This window comes from Haematobia irritans, chromosome 5 (genome assembly GCF_050003625.1).
Source record: "Haematobia irritans isolate KBUSLIRL chromosome 5, ASM5000362v1, whole genome shotgun sequence".
NCBI classification, from domain to species: Eukaryota; Metazoa; Arthropoda; class Insecta; order Diptera; family Muscidae; genus Haematobia; species Haematobia irritans.
The window spans coordinates 170,765,617-170,784,649 of record NC_134401.1 but is presented as its reverse complement, the minus strand read 5'-3'; the positions used below and the strand labels follow the sequence as shown (position 1 = coordinate 170,784,649).

The following is a 19,033-nucleotide window of genomic DNA, read 5'->3' as shown; positions in this document are numbered from 1 at the left end:
AACAAAAAGTACTAAAAGAAATTAGATTTCTTTTTTTTTTTGAATTGTTGAAAACGTACTACTGAGGTTGGTAACGTTTCTTCTAAAAACAAAAGAATAGGCCTCTATTTTTAAAATTTTTCGTATTTTTTTGTTTTGTTTTGTTTTGTTTTTTTTTTTTTTTTGACTATTAAATATAAAAACCATTCATGACTATGTTTAAAAATAATTATTGGTATATAAACCATTCACAATTTCACCAGAAGCTTTAGTCAAATGCCATCATGGTTGATTATGATGGATGACATGGGCTTTGAGTTTCGCTAGCAGAAGAAGAAATCTTTTTGCAAACTCTAAGGAATCCTTCGATTGAATGGATTCCCCCATAGAGTTTACAAAAGGATTTCCAAGTCCTAAAACACTTAAACAATAACATTTGGAAAATCACAAAGTTGTTTTTATTTTGTTTTCAATCAAATCAACAATAACAAGAGTGGTTGGTCGGTTAGTTGGTTGGTTGGTAAATGGTGGTATTGGGTGCATTAGGGTGTTTCGGTGTAATTTTTTTCAATTTGAATTTTTTTAGAAGTTGATCTGTGTAACTAAATGTCTATGGGCAATTATAGTGAACAAGAAACTTATAAAACCCAAACAGCTTTTTTAAAATCAAAGACAATATGAGATTTTTTTTGTGATGAAATAACAAGAAGAAATATTAAATAAAATAAAATTGACGGAATGCTATAGATTTCAGTAAAGACTATCACGTTCTTTTTTCAACTTGGGTGAATGATTGCGAGAAAAGGTCATACGACTCTGCCATTGTATGTAACCAAATGTAACCAATGTTATATACATACAATTTTTCCATATTTTTCAGTTTCTTATGAGGTGTCTGCACGTCAGGATGGAAATTATAGCTGTATTGATATGATGGAAGACTATGACACGGGGGGTGGGTCACAATTCACAAAGGAACTTTAATTATCTCAGACTGCTGTTCCTTATGCAATCACACAGTTTTGTTAATAAAATAATTTCGCCCTAGGGCCGTGTCCATCTTTCTCTTTTTTATCTCAAACAATTCCAAAACACATTAGCTTTGGACTAACAAGTCAAGCTTAAAGCGTTCCTTTAATGTTTGTTTTTCCAAATTCTACTCAATTCACTTGGTTTCATAGACCAATTTCGATTTTAGAACGCTGTAATCTTTTTGAACTTGTTCTATTTCTTCTGTTACCTTTTGTTTTGAGCCTTTCCATTCTGTTCATAGAAAGAAAGGCTATGCTGAAGCTGTAGGGTTATTTTTTATTTTTTTTTTGTCAACCTCTATTTTAAATTACCTATGACATATTTTTGCTTTTGTTTTCCTTTAATGATAGTTTTCTTAAACTAAATATTAATATCCATTTTCATGTGTGTGTGTATATATGTATATGTGTTTTTGTGTATATATGTGTGTGTGTGTGTGTATGTGGTTTTCTGTTTGTGTTTAATTCACGTGTTTTTAGCATGCATTTTTCAAATGTACCACGTTTGATTAAGACCTACTAAAAATTATAAACTAAACTAGTACACCATGAACCCCCAGTATTTGTTTTTTGGCGAAGTAGTATTCCCGAACCCCGCTTTTTGTATGATTAGCATTAGCATCATAGTTAGTTAGTGTGTGTTAACTACTATTTCTACAACATTTCACTGTCCTATACGGGACCACCAATATCACTTTGGTATCGAGCAGTCAAATAATTGGCTGCTTCTGTCATTTGTTCGAGGCACTGATACAAGCCATTCAAATGTCTCCGGCATCGCTTGGCCAATTCGGTGGCTTTATCAACATTGGCTGGTTTCTTGTTCTGTATATGACCATCTTCGCTACTGCTGCTGCCATTTTTATTACTCTCCGATTCAACGCCTGAGTCGTTTTCATTGGAAATATCACTTTCAGAATCACTTAGTTGACTTACAGAGGCAATGGAGGCCATTGATGCAGTTGAGGGACGTCTGACATGTCCCTTTGACGACGACGACGATGATGACAATGATGCTGATGAAGATGATGCAGATGATGTCATTGTTGTGCTGTTGCTGTTTGCAGAGGCATTGCAAATATTTTCAGTCTTGGCTTCGTTGATATCCAAACAAGTCTGTGGTTGTTCATCCAAGTCTTCAGATTCATCTTTACCGGTCCACAATAGCTCATTTTTCAAGGCATTCAAGACATTGTAGAGATTAGAGAGCTCTGAAGAATGTAGAAATTCGTGGACATTTTTAGAATTGACATTATTACGTTTGCCATTGTTAAATGGTAACATTGAGTGTTGATTGGAGGTCACATCTTTACCAGGAGTTGGTATAATATCAGTACTATCACCCACCTGCAAAAAAATCAGAAAGCAAAGACAAATTTAGAAAAATAGGCTTTTTTCGACTTTGTGACATTTCAGGTAGGCTGAGAATTCAGTATTTTTGAAAAATTTTTGATGAAATTTTCCGTTACGGTAAATGGTGGTGGCAATGGTCGAGGAGTCGAATTTAACCAACATCGATTTTGATAATCACAATTGTTTCGTTGATTCTGAAAATCTTGAAACAACGAATATTCGTCACGGGTTTTAAAGCTACATTGCGAATTTTTGTCAAGTCTTTTAGTTTATTTTCCCAAATTTAAGAAACTAAATTGGTTTATTCCCCAATTTAAGAAACTAAATTGGTTTGACTTGGCGTTCAAACAAAAGTCGAATCTACAATCGTGTTTTAGATTTTCAAGGCGAATCTGACAAATAACAAAAGTTAATTAATAATTTTTTAGAAGCCGAAATGTCTCTTTTACTTTGGAAAAAGAAATTTTTCAACATATTTAAATTTAGGGAAGTAGTCATTTCATATTCATATTCATCTTTATTTAATCAAACCGAGCCGACATTTCGGCTTCGTTGCGAAAAAAGTCGAATTAAATAATAAAATAAATAAATAAAAATAAGAGTCGAATTTTGTTAAACAGAAATTCGATTTTATCTAACATGAACACATCGATTAGTAGATTTTAAAATTTGTTTCGTCCATTTTGAAAATCTTAAATTTGAAGATAATGGGACATTGATGTTTTATTAAAAACAGTAGGGTTTTACGTTTTTAACTCCTGCTTAGAAGATTTAGCCCCATTTTCATGAAGCTGCGTTAGTGCTACGTTAACCAACGAACTTTTAAACCGTGATATGTACATATCTCTCTCATATCTTGCGTATATATTCCATATGCGAGTTAGAAACTTAACTGCTGGAAATTTTTCGGTTAAAGGTGGGTATTAAGTTCGAGTTTAGCCGCTAAAATCGTAATTTTTTCGCTAAAGTGAAATCAGTAAAAAAGGTATAAAATCATATATATTTGTTGCAGATTTAATTATAACTTGATGGAGAATAGCCCAAAGCAAATTTTCACAAAGTTTGTATTCCATAAAGTGGATTTTTAAAGAAAAGTAATCGTGAAAAAATTACGATTTTAGCGGCTAAAGGTGAGTATTAAGTTCGAGTTTAGCCGCTAAAATAGCTAAAGTGAAAACTAAATCAGTAAAAAAACACCATAAAATTAAACATATTTGTTGCAAATTGTATTATAACTTGATGGGGAATTGCCCAAAGCAAATTTTCACAAAGTTTGTATTCCTTCCTTAAAATGGATTATAAAGAAAAGTAATCGTGAAAAAAAAGACGATTTTAGCGGCTAAACTCAATCTTAATACCCACCTTAAACTCGAACTTAACCGGGGAAAAGATATTTCCATTTTTCTTTCTGTTAACTGGCAGTTAAAACCTAACATGAAAATTGCCATTAAAAATATATATAAAAAAAAAAACAATATAATAGTAATAATAGGAAAAAAAAAATAATTCTTTGCTGAAAACACTTCCACAGATTTTTTTTCAATATCGAAATTTTGAGGAAAAATACAGTGACTGTTTCACCAAGAAGTAGTGCGAGAGTGCAGGATGTGGCTTGTAAATAACTTCGATCACAACTAATATACTTTTTCAGAATCAAAATTATAACAAAACCTGACACGATTTCCTAAAATTTTATTTGATATTAATTTTACAGCCAATAGAAGGCGTAATAAAAATTCACTAGGTTAGATATCTTTTGGGGAATTACTCTTTTACCTATGAAAGATGATTGAAGCTCACTGATAAGAGACCGTTCTTTTATAGCTGAGAAGTTTTAAGCACCCAGCATTATTGAGAGAAAATAAACATTTAAGAAACTTTTATCGTGGACCCTGGCACTACACTGATGGATCTCCAAATTCCCTATTTTATAAAACTATTTTGCGATTTGGCTAAATTTTTATGCACTCTCATCTCTATTTTGTATTCTTACCTGTCGGTCCATGAGCCTGCACGGAACTAATATTGTATCATCCATGACATTAACCGTTTTCACAAATTTCTCCATAATATTGACAATACTGTCTTTGGAGAAATGAAGTTCTTCATGACGGGCTATGCGGCGCAAACAGTTTCTGCAAAGAGGAAGAGATATACAAAAAATTTAAACATTAATAAACTGACAACATAATTAAGACTTAAAATTATAATTGGTCAATAGAACAAAATTTTCAATATATTAATCACAAAAAAATCCCATAATCCCATATCGTGTGTTAAGAGTGCTAGTTTAGAACAAAAACAAAAAAACAAAACAATAACCTCTTAAAAACTTCAACAAGATTGTCGTCTTTATGTCTGGCTTTTTTAAGAAGACTTTATTCGAGAACTCCAAAAGATAAATAGAAACTTCCGTGTTGAAATAAATCATAAATCTTTCATCCAAATATTTGTATAAATGGAATTGAAATTGGCATGGTCATGATGACCATCTTCGAATAGAAGATACGAAAAATAAAATGCCACTCAAAAGTTTACATACATTGTCTATGTATGATTAACAGGTTTTTTCCCCCGATTCTAAGCACTTAGCATTGTTCTGTTGCGGTGGTTTTGGCATAAATTAGACATTCTGGCTGGCCAAAAGCCATTATTAAAAAGTCGAAAATTCCGCCAAAATGACAAACAGTTAACATTCAAATATTCGTTAAATTTTGATTATAAATTTGAATATCATCATGATCATGATTTTTTTTAAATTTTGGTTTTGGTTGGGGGCTTAATGTATTGAATTTTAACAAAGCTTTCTTGGATTCCATTATATAGTAAGCAAAAATCCAATGGTCACTTTTCTAAATTTGTCATCGAACCGATTTGAGCCTTGTTCGTGTGTGCGTGTGTGTGAGTTTTTATTAAAATAACGTCTCTTGGTTAATTAAACATGCCAAAGGTGTCGTGTGATGGCCATACATGTCATGCCAATAGCCGACACACATCATTCTGTTGATGATGATACCTATGGTATATGGCCACATAATAAAAACAAAAACTGTCAAGCATAAAAAGTTAAGGCCTTTCATTGAAAGGGGGCTTGGTTATAAGCCATGTGAATTTCAGTCAAGAGAAATACTAGATAAGAGAGGGAGAAAGACTGAGAGAGCGAGCTAAGAAATGGCCCCCCACCATCATTCGAATAAAGAAACTGAAATTTAATTGTATACGTGGTTATATGTGTCTGTCTTCCAGCCAACTTGCCATCTTTGCCAAGTTTGCTACTACCTATTTCTAGAGCTTCCAAGTGTGTTTAAGGGCCAAGTTCAAAAACAGATGATACCATTCACCATCACACCCTTTACTTTTTGTAAGTTTTACATTTTGCCAATGGCTATGATGTCTACGTTTTGTCTTAAATTGTCTAGTTATGAGCTGTGAAGTAACGCATAACCTTGATAAACGGAAGGAAGGAACATTTATACCTTCACATATGATGATGGTGTCTACACCTGATGTAATTCGGTTGGCATTTGTAGGAAGCTGACAGACTAATGGCTATTGAATCATTTTACAGTAAATTTTAGAATGAAGTGTGAAAGTTGCCAAGACCAGACCACTCTAGACGCATGGCCATAGAAAGATATAAAGGAAAGTTACCAATATGGGACATTAGTAGCTTATATAACAGCTATATTTGTGGATAATAGCATTTTAATAATTAATTTTTTAAAGCCAAAAATATATGTGGTATATTAAAAGTGGGAGTTTTGAAAGCACTAACCTTTGAAACAATAGGCGAAATTTAAATTTAAAAAAAAAAATGATTTTCAAAATTTTCATGTGCTTGAAGGTAAGTTTTCCAGAAATATTCGTCGTTACCTTTAATTTATATATTCTGATCGACTTAGAATAATATCCTGAGTCTATTAATATCAGAGTCATTTGTCCACTTTTTCAACTTTCTAATAAAATTTGATATCGATGAAAAGAGGAGCAGAGTGCCACAATTTTTCTAATAAAGGGCATAGTTTGGTAACACACGGGAAAATGAGTATTCAAAGTACCTAAAGAGGCAATGGAATGTATGCATGAGTTGATGAGTAGTCCTCTTATTACTTATTAAGCGGAGAAAAAGCCGAATATGTCTTCGCGGATTTCCTAATCCAAATTTATACTCATCAGTCATGGACCTGATCGGTTGTATTAATAATGAGGGGAAAAGGTGGAGTAAGTCTAGTATTGTACTTGGTGGAAGACCACATTCCGTTATTTAGCCCCGCTTAGAAAGACCAAATTGAGGCATCTATCTAAATAGCAACCTTCATATGATGATTATGCGATCAATCCCAGTTTGGCAGGGACAACAGACCCTTTTTTCCCGCGAAGGTTTATCTCATAAATATTCTGGTTACATTACTAACCAGCATTACTGAAGGTTATGATTCATCGAATTTAGAATTCGTCCGAATTAGGGATGGATAATAATTTGTACTGAAGTCAAGCCCGTACCACAATGGCTTTCATTTGGGGATTTAACCATTCTACCGTGGTGCAATGGTTAGCATGCCCGCCTTGCATACATACATACAAGGTCGTGGGTTCGATTCCTGCTTCGACCGAACACCAAAAAGTTTTTCAGCGGTGGATTATCCCACTTCAGTAATGCTGGTGACATTTCTGAGGGTTTCAAACCTTTTCTAAGTGGTTTCACTGCAATGTGGAACGCCGTTCGAACTCGGCTATAAAAAGGAGGTCCCTTGTCATTGAGCTTAACATGGAATCGGGCAGCACTCAGTGATAAGAGAGAAGTTCACCAATGTGGTATCACAATGGACTGAATAGTCTAAGTGAGCCTGACACATAGGGCTGCCACCTAACCTAACCTAGGGATTTTGAATACAATTATACAGTTGAAGAAGAGATTAATGTCAACATTTGTTACAATTATATCTCATTTAGGAAAAATAGACAAATCAATCTAGTCACTCTTTAGACTTGATCAGAGCTAAGGGCGTAGAAGGCGTTTTAAATTGAAGGGATTGTCCCTTGTCTAACCGATTTTATAAAAAGATTTAATTTCAATATTATTAGCAAACTAGCCGCTCAGAGATCCCACACAGTTACAAAAGGATATGTTTGTTTCGGTTTAATTTTAACTTTTTTTTCTTAGACTATTCAGTCCATTGTGTTTTTTCACTTAGACTATTCAGTCCTTTGTGATACCACAATGGTGAACTTCTCTCCAATGATATAATTGATGTAATTTGGCAAAAAAATGATGTACCATACAACTTAAGAAAACAAGGGTATATTTTATTGGCATTATTAATTAATATGTTGCAATTTTTTCTGAAATGTAATTTTCGCTACTATTAACGGTGCCCACAATCGCTGTAAAGGTTATTCTATTTAAAAAAATGTCAAGAAAAAAAAAAACAAATTTTCAAGAAAAATTTAATTAATTAAAGTTTAATAATAAAAAAATAATTTTAAAAATAGAGGGTCTCAGCAAGATTCGAACCATTTAATTTAGTTACTAGTATTAATAAAAGGAATCACTTTTGGTCTACACAGGTAAGTTATTATTTCTAAATCCCAGCTAATACTACAAGTAGTAAGTTTTTGATTTTTTTTTTTTTTTTAGTAAATCTTAATTCTATATATCACTATAAAAGTACTAAATTCAAATAAATACATATTAATTCCATTGATTAACATGACCAATTATGGCTATCTATAACTATTTATCTATTCATATATATGGCTTAAGGTTCGGGCGACAACTATATATATCCCTGTTAATGAGACCCTTAGCTACTATAAACATTATCAATTACTCATTTTGGAATCTAAGCAACAATTCATTCCTGAACTGAACAACCGTGAAATTGAAATTCCTGAGCACTATCGGCAAGGCATTCCATATCCTGGCTATGGATACCACAAATGATCTCTCAAATGTGGAACAATGAATAAATGGTATAATGATTTGCGGATTCCGTACTGAGCGAGAGAAAACAAATTAAATTTTTAATTTTCTAAAAATATTAAAAATTTTCTAAGATTAACTAAATGTTTTCTTTCTGGTGGGTTCACTGTTTTTTTTCAGTGTGGAAGAATCACTAGTGCTAACCCAGTTTTTGCTGGGTATAAAATAATTGAAATGAAATTCAACATGGTATTAAACTTTCAAGAAGATAGCAAGTCGGTTCTATACTGTCTAATAACAATATTTCCAATAACATTCCTCGGTGACAATATTTGGTAGCTTTATAAAAGAACAACAAATGTCTCACATAAATATACTCTTCAAATATCCATTGCAGGGAATATATTTTCATATCTATTGTATATTATAAAAAAATATTAAATATTTGTATAAAATATTAAATTTTATACAAATAGATTTCATCCTCGTTTTGTATTCCCATTCACATTCCTATATTGGGCGTTTTTATTTTTGCCATATGGAAGAAATTAGTTTTCTTAGATTGTTTTTTTTTTTCTCAAATCAAATCATCAACACTTGTGGGATTTCTTTAAATAAAGAGTATTTCTCTATATAGAAACCTCCAATGGCTCTTTGCCATACCCTCTCCGGTCTCTATCTAATCACCCACATAGAATGATATTTTAATCAAAGGAGGCGCAAGAACCAAGAAACACTTAAACTAAAAACTGTTAACTTTTTTATCATAAAATCTAAAGTAATTATGGAATCTAGTTTAAGTTCTCAAATAGTGGAATGATATCAAATCAAATTTCGATTAAAATCCATTTTTTGTTATATGGTCTTAGATGGCTGCAGATTTTGTATTGGCATTGCCACTTGCCAATTTTGGCTAAGAGCCAATTTGAAGCAAAACTAAACCTCATACAGTCAATAAATGATATACATGATTATCACCTGATTAGACTGACGTTCTTTCTTTGTGTAGTCGTCGAATTGTTGTGATTTTAATAACATTGACTACGCGTTATTTCGAATTTAGATTATTTATGATGGAATTTATAACTATTATTTAGGGCAATAATTGTGACAAATAAAATTTCCCAAAGAGTAAAAATACGGGGAATATAGATTAGTCGGATTTTTCCCAATGCTTGGGAAAATAATAAAATTTCCCCTTTTCCCATTGCCTCTCACTCTCCATTAAGATAAGATAGTGAATATAAAGAATGACCAAATTCTTGTATGTAATTTCTTAAAGAGTATATTTCAATACCTTGACACTTATTACATATGTTTGTATGTATATGGGTATTGGAGAGAGGAAAGGGGTTTAAGATTTTTTGAGCAGACATTTAGACAGACGGCCAGACATATGGACAGACACTTTACATCGTGCTCTATGCGTGTGGTGATACCAACCAAATACACTTGCCCATTTGGTGCGTGTGTGCACGCGTATCACACACCAAATGCTTCAGTCTACCCACTTCATCTGTCCCTGCCATCAACCATCAAGTTAGTCAGAAGTTGACATTCAATATATATTGAGAGAGAGAGGGAGAGAGCGAGAAGCGAAGCATTTTGTACGCACATATATAGCACGCACCAACATCGTGATCAGTTTTTGTAAAATACTTAAACGTAATTTACACTTGACCATACAGCCAGCCCATCAAACATTGATAACAATGACGCTCTATAGAACTCAACATTATCCAACTACGTAGTAGTCGATACCCAATTATGATAATGTCCCTTTTCATGGACTATATGTTGATGGAAATAATTGCCACAAAGGAAATGTCTTAAATGGCAGGCCACGAATGACAAAATCGATTCTACTCCATATTTAATGACATATGTGATTTGTGTTACTGCTTACCTGTTTTGTTGACAGGTTTTTAAAGGAATTTTCTTTTAATATAACAACAACAATGACCTACGCTATGTGGGGGGAAAACAATGTAATTGCAAATTAATTATCGTAAATTTACATTCCATTACATTTCCATTAATAGAGGGAAACCGTCTAAGGTAATGTGTTGATCTACAATTTGCAACCAGCTATAATGGTAGTTCAAATTGAAATAATCTAAAAACATCTATAGCAGGAATTAAATATGTGTCTGTTTTTATCAACTTCCTATACTTTTAATAAACTTGTTAATTTTATTTTAAATCAAATTAATTTCCATTTACGTTAGCCGCTTAGTATTTAAAATTATTTTAATAATATAGTTCCTGAGTAATACCATACATTTTCTAAACGTGACTGTGGGATTACATAAAATCTCGTGATCACAGGGATTATTTTTTTTTGTACCGGTGGATAATTATTAGTATAATTCGTTTTTAATATATCAATTAATTATAGTATTTATATTTTGTTGACAAAGAAATGTCTCTACCAAATTAAAAAAAAATAATAATTAATTGAGGGTTTATCTCGCATATTTCTGGGTATTGACTATACAGCGAATCTTTTCAATCCATTGTTACATTAACCCAAGATGTTTAAAATGCTTTCTAAAACGAAAATTTTTGAAAATGTTTCCAACAACGTTAAGGTTGAATTACACACCATGCATCAATCTGTGCGTTGATGGAAGGGTTGATTTTTTTCTATTTGCGGCAGAATATTCGAGCTTTGTACACATTGAACGCATGGCATGTAATTCTACCTTTACTCCTAACTTCCCAGAAACATTTAAGTAGGACAATTCAAATAAAATATAGTTGGGTTAAATAAAAAAAAATGAAATTACTTCGAAAGCCAATTTGACAAAATAATTCAATATTAAAATGTATTACGAAGGATATAGGGAAGCTATTCTTTATAACCCAATTAGAAGAATGTGAGGCAGCATTTATGAAGAAGTTTTACTTGGTTCAAAGATAATAGCACCATTGATGAATTTGAACACCATTAAACATTTTTTGGTATTTGAAAAAAAAAATTGATAATTTTTTGATAATTGTTTAAGACATTATTGAACCATTGGCAAAATTTGTTATTATGACCGTTGAAACATCAACAAAAACTAGGAGTCATATCAAGGTCATATTATCATCGCCTTGGCCAATAAAAAGACATTATTCTATCGACATTTCTTATAAATAGCAAATTTTATCGAATGATGCATGACGTCGAAAGGCATTGATAACTGACCTATACACCACCACACTCAATGCCAATGTCACCTTAGCCACCACCATCTCATAGACATACACGATGGGAAGAAAGCCTTATGCTTACCTAAGAAATTTCATGATATAATTTTGTAATAGTTACTAAAGTACTTAAATAAGTTACGAAATTGACACAACTTCCATAACAAAATCTCAATTGCAAACCTCCCAGTGGGTAGCCAAGTGTATGATATAAAAAAATTTGTTTATTATATTCTTGAGTTTAAAAAACGAATTAAACACAATATGTAGACTATATTTTTAGTTGTTACTTTCATTGTTTAATTGTATCTCTAATAAAGCAGACAATGGCATGCAATCAAATGCTCACAAATTTTAAAACTTTCCTCTTGCTGGTGACTGGTAATCTAAATCACTTTATATCAATTAGGAGTAGACTAAGCAAAAAACCAAGCAATGGGAAGAATTCATCTTTGTCCAAAGAATCTCGAAAGTACCTATCCATTGTCATCCCATCCCATCCAAAGATTCATTCATTCATTCATACCATTATAGCTATCAAGAAGCACAAGGAAAACACGCCACTTTTTATTTGACATCAGACAATAAGACGTCTCTTATTGGTTTGCCACAAGCTAATTTTTTATGGAATTATGAGAGGAGGGAGTACAAGAGGAATAGTTTTGTGTGGGCTTGTTACTTCATTTCATGAAGATTAACGAAAGAAAAGCTTGACTGATGGTAGAGGCTACCACAAACACCAACCATCAAAGACAAAACTAATGACGCAAATAGCTTTTTGGGGGCCAAACAAACCAAAATTTCATGCAACGTTGCTTCTCTGCTTTTGATTATGTGAGGGGGGAAAACAATAGAAATTATAAATGTAGTGGTCAGTGGGAATGAAGATTTCTTCATACACCGGTAAATCTTATGTGGCCCAAAATTTTAAGTTACCAGTTTAGTTTTTTGTTTTTCCAAAAGTCCTTAATAATCGTCCTTTTTAAAGTTCCTAAAATCCCCGAAATTTAGTACCGATTCTATGTGAGGGCATTGTTAATACAAAAGAAATTATTTGTCAGCTGTTCCTTATGGCTCATGCGCTTTGTGGCCATAGAATACAACATGAAAATCGGCTGATTTTAAGGTGGCCATTAAATGGTACGGGACAGGGACTTATAGTACATCACCACAGAACACACCCCAAAAGAGAATATGTAGTATGTACAGCTCAGTCCAACACACCATACAATTTTTGACAAAACAAAATAAAAAAAACAGGGTATAGACCACCACCAGCAGGAGCAGGGGATAGATATGGTGGTTGCAATTTTGTGTGTTTTTGTTTTTTTTTTCTTGGTACAGAATCGGCTGATGTCTGTTTATTTTTTGGTTTTTTCTTCTTCTGTATGGTGTTTTTGGGGTGTTGCTGGTGGTGGATGACCTGATTTTATTTCTACCTCATACTACAACACGAGCGACAGGCTGAGCTTCAAAGCGTGGCGTTAGCGCAGCAGCTGCTTACTGTTGGCTTTGACGTCTCAGTACAGTGGTCTTTTGATATTTACCACACAAGAGTCCAGCAAGAGTATTTTATTTGTTTGTTGTTTTTTTTTTTTTTTTTTGCCTCATAGAAATTGTGAAACATTTGTAGCAATAGTCCACAAACAATTCGACACAGTGTTCAACAAAAACAATGATCTGTGTACACCGTCATCTTGTGTAAAGGATGAAATGTTGTGGTAGTGTCGTTATTTACAAACATAGTGATTTAATTTTCAATGAATTTCATTGTGGATTATTTTGGGTACCACAATTGAAAACAAAATTATTGGCCAATTCTTAAGTAAATATTATTGCCATTAATTACGTCTTTGGGGGAAATACACGAGTTACTGGGTAATCTATCCAAAGGTCATGCAAAGATGCTGGTGATAAATTTAAAAGTTCTCTTATCGCTTGTTATTATCATTAGTATGTATTTTTTGTTTTTAAATAAAACCAATATTGGAAATTTAGCATGGTGACTAATCCCATAAAATTAATAAATAGTTACCATAATTTCAAAGCATACTAAGTCGATTTGTTAGTATTCGATTTTTCAACGTCTAAAGTCTAATATTTCTCTCCAAACATCTAAGTCTATAGGATATAGGAAATCAATTTGGAGTATTTCTGAAAAATTCCTGAGATAGTTATGGGGGGAAAAATCCACATGAAACTAAGATTTTCGATTTAGCCTTTCTAGGATTTCAAGGTAGCATTATTTAGGTTTATTTTTTTCATAATAACTAATATTGGTTTGCTTATTCACATAGATATCTAGGTAGGATTGTGGTATATGTTTGTTTGTCTGTAACATTGGCATATTCAGAAATTTCTTATCATCTATCTAGTGGTATATGACTAATTACCTAATTATGGTGAAATTTTCCTAAACAACATGTTGTGTAGATAAATGGTGTGATTTTCTGTTTTTGTTTACAAAATAACACAGAAGATGACACATTATTGTCATAGCCATTGGAATTTCTAACGTCATTGGCCAATGTTCTAGAATCAATGACTGAATAGTTGGTAACTGATCAAAGTCTATATAATTTCAATAAGACCAATCGATTTTTAGTAAATTTATAATTGAATTGTTTAAACAAAAATATACTAAATTCTGGGAATTTATAAATATGTTAATGGTGATAAATATTAAAATGGTGTAAAAGCTGATGCATCATAACATATGAAGAGAATGATCTAGCCAAGACTATACAATAGCTTTAAATAAGCTATCCAAATGATTAATTTTTTTTTAATAAATAAACAAATTAACCACATAAACATTTTGAACCACTCAATTTCCATTAAAGTTGTAAGCCATCGTAAAAGAATAAACTAAATTTTCAAAGACCAATGGCCTCTAGTTTCTAATCCTTGTATAAACAAGTTTGTTATAATTTGTAATTATAATAAATTAAGAAATAAATATATTTTCAAAGAAATTTTTAATAAAGATTTTATGAAATATATCTTTGACTCCCTATGTAATCTATATATGTGCTCTAGCTTCTTCTCATTTTTTTGGTGAATTGTGGGACTATAACCAAATTGTATATGATTTTTTATCGCATACCAAAATAGGGCTAATAATTAAACTGGAACTAATGAAGGCACGTATATTAAAAAAATTTTAAAAGAAATAATAATATAATAAAGATAAAATATTTTTAAGTTATATTATTTAAGGGGTTGGTCCAGTTGATGTTTATATTGTATTTTGTTATTAAGTTTTTTCTATTTTTGCTTATTAAATCTATATTATATTTGTGTAGTTTTAAAGTAAATGCCTCAAATTAAAAAAAATAAAATTATTATTTTATTTTGTATACTTTTTAAGTCAATTATTCAAGGAATTGTGTAGTATTTGGGTCATATATGGTCTAGCACGTTGACATAATGTTTTGTAGTAAACTACATCCAAAATATATTTATATTAAAAAGTTGTAGCAAATAAGCAATAATTACATCCTTTCTGTTTAAACGAGATTTTGCTGTACTTCAATATGTCAATAAGTTTACACTTTTTTTTCGTTGAGAATTTTTTTATTACGGCAATATTTGTTAAATTACTTATACAGTTCTAAATTTCAAATTCATAAACCCCAGAAATTAAAAAAAAAAAAAAACATGAAAAAGGGGGTCAGTTGAAAACAAGAAAAAAGACCAAACCGGAATGAATTGAAAGTATGTTCAAGTGAAAACACAAAAAAGGGTCATTTGCAAAAAAAAAAACAAAAAAAAAAATAATTAAAACCGGAATTAATTGAAGATATGATCAAATGGTAAGTGAAGGAAAATTTTAATATTTCGAAAGAACACCTGATAATAAGATGTAAAATATTTCTTTTTTTAATAAAATATTTTGTAAATGAAAATTTAAAGTTGCTTTTATTTGAAAAATTAAAAACTGGAATTGATTAAAAGTATGGTATGGTCAATCAAATGGAAACAAAAATAAAATTTTTTAAAATAACTTAATGATAAAAATGAATAACAATAAACAAAAATTTAATTTCAGGAAAGAAATATTTGACACAATTATCCTAAATAAACAATGAATATATAACAAACATGATACAAATCAATGTCATTTTATAAATAAATTATAATAAACCCCCCAAGTTCCAAAATTCGAACATATAAAATAGAGATACTCTTGGACTCAAATACAATTTTAATTTAAACTTCTCATTAAAGAGAAATATATTGCCAAGATTTAACCCTCTAATGCCCCAACTTTTTGGCAGCTGATTAAATTTTCTATGTTTACGACACTAAAGCAAGAGAACTAAGCAAGAAAAATTTATACGGTAAAATTCAGCATATGCTGCAAAGCCTCTTGAATAGTTTCAAATAAGTTTTCTATTTATTGTGCCCATTTTTGTTGTCTTAAGGTATGTTTTACTAAAAGCTTCCTTATTAAATGAAGACCGCCTAAAGGCGGGCTTGGGCATTAGAGGGTTACGTATAAAAGTCTCAGGGTTAAGAAATTATTGCCAAACGAAAATTGTGCGATTTGCGATTCCGAATTTGGGAACATGGGGGAAAAGCACAAGTAATTCTAATGTATATTTTGGACAATCATCAGAATAGGACATCTCCAAAATGTATACTACCTTCTACACATTACACTTCCAAAATCCACTTCAACTAGATTTCAACTGTCATTTTCCTTTCAAATCCACTTTTAGTAGATTTCGAGCCTAATGTGAATGGGCTATAATATTGGCATATAAAAAATTTTCAAACACTTAGCGCAACAAAGAATTCACCTTCCTCTGTAGTGAGAAGTTCATATTGAAAGTGAATTGAAGCCCGAGAGTACCGAATTTTTTCCTACAATTTGGTATTAAAAATATTGGAAATTCTTTTCTAAATGAATATTAAATTTTGATATTTAAATTTATATCTTGATTGAATAGTATTTTGCTATTTGTTAAAATCAAATTGGGTTTCAACTATCATATGACTTTAAAAAAACGACATTTCAAACCTCGAAAAATGGGTTTTGATCGTAATAGGGAGAGCCTATAATAGTCCATACACATTAGGCTCACGATCCACTAAAAGTAGATTTACAATTCCTTTTTTAAAGGCAAATGACATTTGAAATCTGGGTACAGTGGATTTTGGAAGTATAAAGTGAATGAGGGAGGTAAAACACATATTATTATAAATCTTACGTTTTGTTGGGTTATACATTTGACACTTTGTCAACAACAACAAATGCTTGTCTCCCAGCAAACCTAGTGAGTGTATATCTCCAAAAACATGCTACAGAGCTTCTTTACCTAAGATATAATCATTTGTTTGTTATCATCTTCTTAGATCCCAGCCATAGGAAACCTTAACCCACACTACATGCCTATATAGAAATTAATGTAAACACTTTATGCATTTCCATACATGTATATTGGAAGAAATATATTTTATATTTCTCCTATAGAATATTAAAATATCCAGATTGTACATTCCTTCACACACCAGAAAAAAAAACTCTAAACATTTTATGGGTATAGCTCGACCATTTTGTATGTATGTTTGTATTTGTGTATCAATATTTCCCTTTTTCTCTCTACTGTACCTCATCACCGGCACACAGAGCCATTATTAAACAACCAGCCACCATATATTCTACAAACATTTATTCCTAAATAAAACAAAGCATCTGCGGGTGGCGTGAGTTAATTTTTTTTTGGCTCTCAAAGGCAATAATTTTTGCAAATCAGCCGAGACTAACTAAATCAAATGAAAGTGAATGATACGATCAGTGGAAGGTGAGGGAGGGGGTGTAGAATACCTACAGCTACATTAGATAGGAGGCACCATTTACATTCTAGGTACCACCAAACTAATGGTGATCATTTAATTCATAATTTTATTTACATAGATCTTCAAAATGAGTGGATAATGGAAAGTATCTTCCATAATTTCCCTAAAGTGATGTTGACACAGGCCTTTACACTCGACACCATCATCATCATTATCACCATCTATAGCTCAACTCTCATCTAATATCGATCGTTTGTGAGAATTATTTACGTTCGATGATGGGAATTGGGAGGATTGTGTCATATCATCCATTGTACTCTGCTGCTGCTGCATTTGCTGGCAGCAGAACAACGCTATTTGGCCCCCAAAAACCACTTGGGGTGGCGGGAAGAGTAAAGTGTTTGGCTTGCTTGGTAGCTTGTTTGAGTTAATGGTGGTGGACGACGTCAGCTGAGTATATTTGTGTTTGGGTTTCTTTCCTCTACTTTACTCCGCACTCCGTATCGTACGATATTTTCTTCAGTTTTTTTGCTTTTTGATGAGTACGCTGTTTTTTTTTTTATCGAAACATATGATGGTGAGTGCATAGCTTGGATAGAGGCGGAAAGAGGGGGACATTATGGTTAAGGGAGGGGCAATACAGTGGTTAGAAATTTTTTTATAAAAATTTATTGATACTGATTTTTGAAGAAATGGAGTTAGACTCAAATACAGGGTGCCGGTAACCGGACCAAGTCTGGAGCAAAGACTGCCGGCCAAACATTGACTGTGCTGACTTTTGGTTACCAGTGGTAAAGGTGGGTTACTAGGTTTTTTTCAAATTTTCTGTGCTGACTACTACGTTTCCATCTTATGATTGTATGGGTAGACCATAAAGCTCTTACAAAAGTTTACTACAGTCAGACCACCGACCACCAGTTAAACGAAAGAGAAACTAAAAATTGCTGCATTCTTTTTGAAGTCCGAAAAATATAGATAAGCCCACAATAATGGGTCCAAGAGAATTGACTATCCATATTTTGGATTTATAATTCAATCAAAACATCTGATAAATATTAGCCTTCCATATCCCCCATAGCTGTTCCATGTCTTTCTTTCCGTTTTATAAAAGTGGGGTATTATTGGCCAACTTACCGTGTGCTGTCTGTGTATCCGTTCATTTTGTTGCTGGTGTGATGATGCTTAGGGTAATTTTGAAATAATTTTTTACAAGTTTTTTCCTTTGCTAGGCACCTGTTTTTGAGGTCAGTCTTTATTCCGCCTTTTTTACTGTTTTGATTTTATTTCAAATGGAATTTTACACTTTCACTTTTTTTGTTAAAAAAAAATTCCGTGAATTTGTTTCTGGTGTTACGAATTACGAAATATTTTTCTTATAATTTTTTTTTTGTATGTATTAATATCCATTAACCAGAGCTGGTGAGAGAGATGTTGAGCTTGATGATTTATTTGTTTTATCCACTATCCAACGCCCCACTCGTTTACGTGTGTGTCTTTTGTTTTTTTTTTCTTTCCGAATTGAGAACAAAATTTCTGATATTTTTTTCTAATTAATGTTCTATTCTTTATTTCGACTAAAGCGACGTTTAATTCTTCTGGAAATTCAGTAGTGTAGATTTAAAAAAGAATATATACGGGATTTGTGTGTTTTTTTTTTCTTCTAATAATCAATTTTCCGAGACGAATCGCTAAACTTGTTCCGACACTCCACGTACGCCGCAGTAGCTTGTTTGAAAATGACGTCTTT

At 32.1% G+C, this 19,033-nt stretch overlaps 1 protein-coding gene across 1 annotated transcript; it reads right to left on the bottom strand.

The window, feature by feature from the left end:
* Nucleotides 1–414: 414 nt before the first annotated feature.
* Nucleotides 415–19,026, bottom strand: LOC142241337 (uncharacterized). The gene is made up of 3 exons (XM_075313097.1): nucleotides 18,421–19,026; nucleotides 4,357–4,498; nucleotides 415–2,357 (listed from the first exon to the last, which is right to left on the bottom strand). The coding sequence occupies exons 1-3, from the start codon at nucleotides 18,444–18,446 to the stop codon at nucleotides 1,683–1,685; spliced, it is 843 nt and encodes a 280-aa protein (XP_075169212.1). The 5' UTR covers nucleotides 18,447–19,026; the 3' UTR covers nucleotides 415–1,682.
* Between the last annotated feature and the right edge of the window lie 7 nt (nucleotides 19,027–19,033).